Source organism: Giraffa tippelskirchi, chromosome 6 (assembly GCF_054371585.1).
Source record: "Giraffa tippelskirchi isolate mGirTip1 chromosome 6, T2T-mGirTip1v1.2.pri, whole genome shotgun sequence".
NCBI lineage: Eukaryota > Metazoa > Chordata > Mammalia > Artiodactyla > Giraffidae > Giraffa > Giraffa tippelskirchi.
In genome coordinates, this window is record NC_137280.1 from 130,346,322 (window position 1) to 130,356,073 (window position 9,752).

Sequence of the window (9,752 nt, forward strand, 5' to 3'; positions counted from 1 at the left end):
CCGGCGCGCTCTCTCTCTCATTCATGTCTCTGATCCACACGTCTGTTCCAGCAAAGCCTCTGTCTCCGTATTAATTTTTATGACCTGGGCTTTGAGGAGAGGCATCTCGGTTGCTTGAAAATGTGTTTTAATCCTGAGTTGACAGTATTCCCCACTGACCGTGTTGTGCGCCTTCTCGCTTGCAGCTGCAGGGTAATATATTTGGAAGCTTTGATGAGAGCCTGCTGGCACGCGCCGAAGCTCTGGCGGCGGTGGATATCGTCTCCCACGGCAAGAACCATCCGTTCAAGCCCGACGCCACCTACCATACCATGAGCAGCGTGCCCTGCACGTCCACTTCGTCTACCGTGCCCATCTCCCACCCGGCCGCGCTCAACTCGCACCCGCACCATGCCGTGCACCAGGGCCTCGAGGGCGACCTACTAGAGCACATCTCGCCCACGCTGAGCGTGAGCGGCTTGGGCGCCCCCGAGCACTCCGTGATGCCGGCCCAGATCCACCCGCACCACCTGGGCGCCATGGGCCACCTGCATCAGGCCATGGGCATGAGCCACCCACATGCCGTGGCGCCTCATAGCGCTATGCCTGCCTGCCTCAGCGACGTGGAGTCGGACCCGCGAGAGCTCGAAGCCTTCGCTGAGCGCTTCAAGCAGCGGCGCATCAAGCTAGGGGTGACCCAGGCGGACGTGGGTGCGGCCCTGGCCAACCTCAAGATCCCAGGCGTCGGCTCGCTCAGCCAGAGCACCATCTGCAGGTTCGAGTCTCTCACTCTCTCGCACAACAACATGATTGCGCTCAAGCCAGTACTCCAGGCCTGGCTGGAGGAAGCCGAGGCCGCCTACCGAGAGAAAAACAGCAAGCCGGAGCTCTTCAATGGCAGTGAGCGGAAGCGCAAACGCACGTCCATCGCGGCGCCAGAGAAGCGCTCGCTGGAGGCTTACTTTGCGATCCAGCCGCGGCCCTCATCCGAAAAGATCGCGGCCATCGCCGAGAAACTGGACCTTAAAAAGAACGTGGTGAGGGTCTGGTTCTGCAACCAGAGACAGAAACAGAAACGAATGAAGTACTCGGCTGTCCACTGACTGCGACGGGGCACGGCGTCCGGGGCCGGGAGAGCTGAGTGTATGTCTCTCTGGAGTTGGGGGGAACGGTTATGGGGGCTCCAAGACGTTTCCTGGCAGGTCAGGCTCTCACCCCCGAAGTCACAGACTTTCCCCTTTATCCTAATTGGCTGCCTCCCGGCCTTCTCTTTCCCTTCTTTCCTTTCTGTTCCCACCAGAAAAGTTTGGGTTCTAAGAAAAAATTCAGGAAAGGCGGGCCTGGAGGGACTTGTGCTCTCCGTGGTGCTGAAAATCTCCCTCGCGCTCAGGACTGCGCGACCTCAGGGCAGGAGCCCAGAAGCAAGGGATAGTCAATTAGCCCGACCGCACGACTCTGGCGTAAAGGCATCACTTTGCTTTGCGTGATTAGACAAGGGGTGAAGGGATGGGAAGGAAGTGATAAGTAATAATACAAAGTCTGAGTGGGGCACAAACATGTACTGGAGATTTATTTAGAGTATATAAAATACACGTACGTTTCCAAAGGATAGCCTTATACTCCCTTCCCTACCTAAATTCTATCCATCTCATCCTTTGGTTTGCTGTAAGTTCTCTAAGGTAGCATGGATTAGGTTCAGGGAAAATGTGCAGAGAGTTGCCGGCTCCGAGCTGTTCTCCGCCATAAGGTGGGCTACAGAAAAGGTGGGTCCTTTTCAGCGACTGAAAATGCTGGAATCCTGTAGCTGGCTTGCAAGCAGCAGCCGGCCCCTGCTGTGGCCCATCCTCCACGATCTGCTGGCCGTTCGAGGGGTAACGACTGCCTGCAGGAAGGCGGGGGATTGGTAGCTTTCCGGTCGGACTGAGGACTCTCTGACCCTTGCTCACTGTTCCAGCCAGACTCTCAGAGCAGCGTAGAGGCGGCTGCCCGAACGAAAGTAACTGTAACTCTCTGGAGCATATGCAAGTCCTTCTAACAGGGCTCACTTCGTTGCGCTTTTATTACTGTTCGCATCGTTGTTTACTATTATTTATTTACCGCCACTTTTTTCCATCCCCCAACCTCTTGGTGGAAGTTCACTGATAGTTTTGAGCTGATCGTGGGGCCAAACCACTGGCCTGGGTCCTTTTCACCCCAGTCCCTCTGGCCCCGTCACATTTTATCTTTCATTGCTTCATGTAATTTGCGTGTTGCTGTGTGACCTTTGGTTTTGTTGTCTGAATAGATGCAAATAAAATATTGTTTCCTTCTTTCTTTACCCCTTGAATTAACTTCTAAAATAAATGCTTTATTTTTCAACCCGAATCGCGGTGCTTTACTTTCTTGGAGGTTGAGAAGTACTAGTCTCGAAAAGGATTTAGAAGTGAGAACCCAGAAGGGCTGAACTGGCATTTTTAGCAGGCCAATCTCCTGCAATTACTTCTCCTTGCTCCTTTCCCTGGGTGCCTTATCTTCTTACCCAGACCCTCCCTGGACCTTAGAGTTTCCAGATCCTTCCTCCACATTTCCTCCACACTTCCCCGAGTGCAAATCTGTCAGCTTCTATTTGCTCAACTTGACTCAGACCGAAAACTTTTAGGCCTGACTAATGGGAGTAGGAGCCCCCAGTACCTCCACTCATTGGCTGAATGATCCTGAATCCAGTTTCTTAAACTTCTCTGAGTCTCCGTTGGTTATCTGCATCATGAAGATGCTAATACTTATCACAAGGTTATTGTCAGGACTGAGTAAGATTGTTTATTTAAGGCATCTGCTGGTGCTTGGCTCTTAGTAGGAAACATTATTTTAAAAGATTCAAACGGCTAGATGGGAGGCGAGCAGAGAGATGCAAAGAGAGAGGAAGGTGTTCTTTGCTGGGACAGAGTCGTTAGGACTTCTTTGGGATTACTTCAGAAATTCATTTGGAATTATCGTCCAGGAGGTTATTCCAGCGTCTATCTTGGCTTCTGTGTGTGTGTGTCGGGGGCGGGGGGAGGGTGTATGGGGGTGGCGGTGGTAAAAAGATACCTGCTGCAGAGATCCTATCTTAGTGCTTTTTCACAATAGGTGCTTAACAGATGCCGGTTTCCTTCTCACTCTCTCTTCGACACACTCTAAAAGGGGGAGGAAATGTTATTTGTGAGCCGCAGAAACACCTTCATGATTTAAAAATGAATATTCCAAGCCCAGAAGTCTTCTGTACATTTCCCCACCATATCTTCAAAGAACTCTGGGTCATCACGTCCGGCCTGAAATTCGGAGCAGAGCAGGTCTCCCCTCCGCGCAGCACGCCCCCCTACTGCAAAAGCAAACCTGGGGATCGCCCCCAGTCGCTGGACCTCAGCTCGTCGCCGCTGCCTTGCGCAACAGCCCCAGCGATTCCTCCACCTCCCCTCCATCGGGTGTCCTTTAATAATAAATGCCCTTATGCCATTACATTATATTGTGGGTTTTGAAAATTTAAAATACGGCTGATGCAATATTAATTGCCCATAGTGGTATAAAACACAGGGCCGGAGCCCAGCCGAGCTGCAGAGCAGGCGGCCGTGAAAGTCCCGCGCCGATGCGAAGCGTTCCAGACAGACTCGCCTTTGCGGGCTGCGAGGTTTCCTGCAGGTAAGAGCCTTCGGCTTTTTTGGCCCGGAGAAGAACTCGATATCCGCCTCCATGTCCTTTTTCGAAAAGTTCGCTGCTGTTTTTTTATTTGCTTATTTATTTGTTTGGTGTATTAATAACATCAAAAGTTTGGGAGACTTTTTTTGAAAAGGGCGCGATGAGTCGCCTGAGTGCAATGTCTGTCACTCTTGGCCCGGCGGGGTGATGAATGGGACCCGCGCCTCTGTGCGTCAGTGGCTTCAGACGTCCTGGACGGTGTGCGCACCGTACTTTGACAAGTTTCTACCTGCGGGCGGGAGCTGCGGCCCGGTCCACGCCGCGCCCCACCCTCTCCTACCCCCTCGAGTGCGCCCGGCCGGCGCCGCTGCCTCTCTCTTTGGGCTTGTTCAGGAAGCGTTGGGAGCTGCGGTTTCTCCGGAATTGTTCAGTCGCCTCTGTTATTCGTCCGGTGACGGCACAGACCTCTCGAGGGGTGGGGTGTGTATGTGGCCGGAGCAGGACGCGGTGGTGGTGGTGGGGTCTGGGTACCAGCCGGTTTGGGGTTCAGGCAGGCCCGATTTGCATCCTGGTGGATCATTTCCTAATCGCATGACCTTGCACAAGTCACATCACCTTGCTAAGGCTTTGCTGATGGCTGTAAAACCGCAGAAAAATTTTTTGAAGAGTAGTTGAAAAGCACTGTGACGAAATTTGCTTTTCCCAAGTCCCAACAACTTGGCGGCCTTCACTGCCCCCAAAGGCCCAGCTAGGGGTTTCTTTAGCCTGTGCCAAGAGAAGAGGAGGCCAGTTCTCAGGGCTTTTTGTATGGAAAGCTGCATTTGGCCTCTCCTGGTGGGACTTTGAGAGTTATCTGTGGACCAGAGTAAGGCTTCTAGGCCCCTGCCTGGCTGGAACCAGGGCCTCACCCACAATGAGCCAGACATACACAAGTCAGCATGGCTGAAGCCCTGGCAGCCAGAATGTGGAGGTAGGAACTCTGGGCTCCTGGGTCCAGGCTGTGTGATCTCTGGCCAGGAACGTCCTCTGCCCTCAGGTAGTGTGAGTTTTATCTGTTTCAAGCTCAATGCCATCTCAGGATCTGGCCCAGAGTGGCAGACAATTGATATCTGTTGAATAACTGAATGAATGAAGTTTTGTAAAATGAAAGGACCCCTCTAGCGCAATCCTCTCTGGATTCTGGGGACTACAAGGAGAAACAGAGGCCATCAAGAATAGACAAGTCAGGAGTAGGGCCAGGGCCAAGGTGGTGATCTGCATATCAAGCTTCCATTCAAAGACAATGTTTCCTTCCTGTTTAAATTAGAAGAAGCTCTGCCTCCTTCTGTGTTGATCATGGGTAGAGATGGGGTCCTCTGTGACATGGGCCCTGGGAACCCTGAAGAGGAGTCTCCAGGATGGGGGGTGGTGACCTCTGCCCTGTTGAGTGCCTGACCCTCTCTTGGCCCTACTTTGAGCCTGGGTTATTTTACTTTCCTGCTAAGATATAAACTGCTCCAGTACTGGAGTGGACAGACCTAGGGTGGAATATCTCCTCCATCTCTTACTTAACTAAGTGACTTGATCACTCTAAGCCTCAGTGCCTTCATCTGTCAAATTGGAAAAAGAAAGACTGTCTTTCAGGATTGCTTTGATGAGTAAATGAAATCACATAAGCCCAGGGCCTGACACATAGTAGGCATTAATCAATACTCTCTTTAAAGTATTACTTATACTCAGAAAAATGAGAGGTTATGTTGCAGGGGCAAATTGCCGGATTTGGAGTCAGGTGGGATCAACAGTTTCCCTCTGTAAGCCACCATCTGATCATATACAAAATGAGAGTAGTGAGAGCTGTGTCTGTCGGAGGCAAGCTAGAAAGCATAAAAGAAACCTCTGCACTCTGTGCATCCTAGCTAGGAAGGAAGGAGGAATTCGCTTTTCAGCAGTCCATGGTGCCAATGTGTAGTTCCCACTAAGAGGCTTGACCCTCTGACAGTTCCTTGGACCCAAGCCTTGCTCCTCTGTAGACTCCTGGCAAACATCAACTGTCAGTGACAAAGACTCGGTGCAGGCTTCACCCGGAGGGGTGGAGCTCCAGCGGGCAGAGGAGAAGCCGGGGACGGGGTCCCCAGCTTGTTCTCCCCGCCCTCCACCCACTGTCGGGCCCGCGGTTAGACTGCCTCAGCATGAATGCGGAGCGCAGAGCCCAGAGACTGAGGCCCAGAGAAGGGCGGAGGGATTTAGCCAACTCTTTCTACCTTAAATCATTCTTTCCTCTACCAGACTACCTTGTAGAATTTCTGTCTTAGTCCTGATTATTCCTTAATAGAACCCTGTTTATTTATTGAGCAATAAAAGCACTTGGGGCGAGCAAGCACCACGTAGACCCAGTTCCCTCCTGCCTCCCTGAATCGAGCGCAGGGCCACACACAGAGGGAGCGCTCTACAAGTGTTTGTTAGATAAATGAATAATAATGGCATCTGACATGTATTGAGGGCTCCTCATTTGTGAGTTTTTGTTCCAAGCACTTCACGTGCGTTAATTTATTAATCCTTCAACAACACCATGAGCTGGTATCCTTTATAAGCCCATTTTACAGATGAGAACTTGGAGGCGTTGAGTGTTTCTGTAACTTGCCCAGGGCGGATCGTGAACTTAGCAGTTTGGTGGAGAGAGTTGGCAAAAACTGGCTTCTTCGCTTCACCCTTGGCGAGGGGCAGGGAAGCGGAGCCTCCAGGAATGGGGGCGGAGCAGCCGTGTCATACATATTAGGCTGGAGTCACCGGGAGGTGGTGGAAGGCGAGGATGCCCGCCGTCCTCGCTGGGTTGCAGGTCTTCCCATCTCGGTTCCGCGCCTCTCACATCTCTGTTCCTTTTTCTGTTACCGGTCTCTCACACAACCCTCTCTCAGCTTCCCTCTGACCTCTCAGGCGCGAAAGTCCGGCCCCAAAGTGCAGGGGTGGGCGGGCCGCGTCCCCAGGGCGCGCACAGGGCCCTCTCCGCATCTTTCTCCTCTTTCCTGGAGCGGCGGGAGCCCCCGCGTAACCCGCCCGGCGGGCAGACGGAGCCAGTGAAGACCCCGGCGGACAAATTAGCCTCGCCTTCGATCGGTCTTTTCCGATCAGGTCAGGTTTCCCTCCGCCCTGTGACGGCGCTTCCGCACCCGCCCGGCTCCCCGGGTTCCCCCGCGGGGTCAAGGTTCGCCCTGCTCCGCCTGGCGCCTCCGGAGCGGCTTCCCCTCTGCGGCGTTCCGGCCCAGGAGCCCGCCCCACCCCCCGGACTTTGGGGAGGAGCATCTCGGAGAGAGGGTTACGCGCCGGTCCCTGGCTCCTCCCGGGAGTCCTCCCCACTATTGCTTCCGGTCCTCAACGCGCGGAGACTTGTCTCTAAAATACATCAGTTCTCTGCTCCATCCTTCGGCCCAATCTGACCCAGTCCGACGTGGGAAGCAAACTGGTACCGAAATAATGCTCCCTCTCTTTAGAGTTTGCTTTAGAATTTCACACACACACAAATCCTACTGCTCGTCTGGGAAAATCAGAATTTCACTGGACTTCTTTATACATAGTTAGGATTTAATATTGATTCTACTTTGAATTACATCGGGAGTGGGGACCACCATAATTTCAAGAGCCCTCTCCCCGAATCCCACTCCTGAGGCCACTATCTCTTTCCTATATTCACAACCCCCCTGCCCCCATCAACCCAGCTATGATCCAACATCCCCGCCCACTTTAGTGCCCCCCAATGCCTGAGGCTTTGCTAAGCAGCTCACCTCTTGGCAGATATAGTTAATGCCCAGCCCTCATAAATCAAGACCATAAAAAGCTTACTTTCATATGCACTCAATTTCTACCAAACCTAAACTAATTGCATAAATTCCTTTAGGCCACTCAGAGCTGTTCTCTGGGTTGGGATCTGATCAATTAGTCATTAGGCACTCCATTAGCTGGGGTTTAAGCTGCCTCATATAAATGTCTCCTGTCAATTTGCTTGTAATTGAATGAATAAAAAAGGGTACAGTTATTAGCACAGAGGATCAGAATGAGGAGAGGTCAATTTTATTCAAATATTCTAAAAATGTCTTAATCTAAGAATAATTAAAAGAAGGCATTTAGACACCAGCTACTCCAAGAGTCTGTTCATGTTAAGGAAAGGTCCAGCCTGGGATACAGCAACCTGAGTGGTTATCCCAGCTCCGCCACCCTGGGAAACTAGTCTCTCCCACCCCTGTGGCTTTACCTATAAGACAAGTTGGTTGGGATGATTTTTGTTTCTTTTTAATTAGTTTTACATTTTGTCGAAGTAATTTATGCACATAGTTTAAAAAGTTGAATACAGAAGGGCCACATGACCAAGGCTTTCCTTTAGCCACTTTTAGTTGTTTCTTTTGGACGTAAATTATATCGAAATAATATATTGTTGGCACTATTTCTCAATGCAAGGCTTATTTGAATATTAAGATTATTAAGAATTTTAAGAAACGTTAAGATTTTAATTAAATAATACATGACTCAAATTCAAAAGAATTAGAAGATTTGCAGTGGAAAATCTTTCTCTCACCTTTGACCTAAGTTACCCAGTTCCCTTTCTTCAAGGCAAATAACATCAATTTCTTGTGTATACTCCAGAGCTGTTTTATTAGCCACTGTTTCTTGATTTGTCATTCTTAGTCACTGTGCATTAACTTCTTGCTATGATATCAGAGAACTAGAGATACAATAATCCTGAATAATCTCCCCACACCAAGTATGCTAAGAAGTTTTGTATAAAATCAATAATTAAAAATATAAACTGTGTATGCTGTTGAAAATTCTTATTCTTTTTTTTTTTTTTTGTGACCAAAAACTAATTTGGAGGTGTGGACATCACAAATATATAAGAACTGCCTGCCTGTGAGGATGAAGCGTGCATATAGGTGGATTTGAGTTCTAGCCTTCCAAATAGAATTTAAAGCAGTCTATCTGGGGATGATGTGGATGACAGCATTTAATAATCTACCTAAGGTTAGGGATTGAGCCTCAGACTGCAGAAACTCCAGCTGAGCACCCACATGAGAGGGAGCCTAGTGCCTTGGGATACGGACTCTATCTCTGCTAGAAGTTCTAGGTGGTGATCCTGCTTGGCTACTGGGAGAGGTACAGAGAACCATTGTTCCAGGGCAGGGTGGGTTTGTATCAAGTCCTGCATATTGTCTCAATGAATTCCTCTTGTAGTGAGAAGCTGTACTGGCAGAGAGTTAACTGGGAGATCGGGAATCATCTCTGGCCAGCAGCAGGCAGAGCACAGGTCACATGATTCCTGGAGGGTGCACAAAAAGGTCTGAATTCCAGGCCTTATTGTGTTCTACATGATGTTGGTAACTCTATTCATTTCTCAGTTTCTGCAACTCTAACTTGAGGAAATTGACCTAGATAATAGGTCAGTTTTAGTGGGTGCTCACCGTCTTCCTTGAGAATCTGAGGAAAACTGTTTTCCTAACCCAGAAAAATGCACATCTGTGCTCTCAAAAGTTCTGCTAACTTCTTAGAGTTCAACCCTGGATTCCCTGGGTTCAACCCAGGAGGTTTTGGGTCCAAGATTAAGACCTCTTGGACTAGGTGATCTAAAGATTTTTCTTTATGTGACTATCTGAATTTATAGTCAAATATCCATAAACACTGAAACCAGTGTAGGAAACTGGGAAGAACTTTAGTGAAGGCAAAAATAAAGTGTTAATTCGACCATGAGCCAATTGTCAATAAAGACTCCAAATGGCTTTAGCAAAATTATTTTTCAGATCAATAGTCTGTCTCCCAAGAGGTAATGTGATGGAGTGAAAAAAGCACTACATTAGGGGTCAAAATCTAGGCATTTTTTAAAACCAATCTTTTAACACTTAGAATTGAGATTTTGAGCTGGAGGTTCCCCTGCTCTGGCCCCCTCTTTCCTTCTCAGTAAAATGAGAGGATTGGACCACATGACTTCTGAAGCTGACACTGCTCACTTTATGTGAGCTTATATGTAAAGACATTGGCATGTCTTATATTCAGTATTTGTTTTAGCTTATTTTATTTTTCTATCTTGTTTTCAAAAGGGTAGTTGTAAAAAAGTGGTGCTGGACAAAAGGTTAGTTCCAAGTTTCTGGGTTCCCAAGCAC

The 9,752-nt window shown here is 49.4% G+C and overlaps 1 protein-coding gene across 4 annotated transcripts in view; it reads left to right on the top strand.

Annotated features, from left to right (window-relative positions):
• Positions 1-2,337, top strand: part of POU4F3 (POU class 4 homeobox 3) — a 49,057-nt gene extending 46,720 nt beyond the window's left edge. For all 4 annotated transcript variants that reach the window (XM_081505033.1, XM_081505036.1, XM_081505034.1 and 1 more), the window contains one exon: positions 186-2,337. In XM_081505033.1, coding sequence (XP_081361159.1) covers positions 186-1,082 — 897 coding nt within the window. In that variant the 3' untranslated portion in view covers positions 1,083-2,337. The remainder of the gene's footprint in view (positions 1-185) is intronic.
• Positions 2,338-9,752: the final 7,415 nt, after the last annotated feature.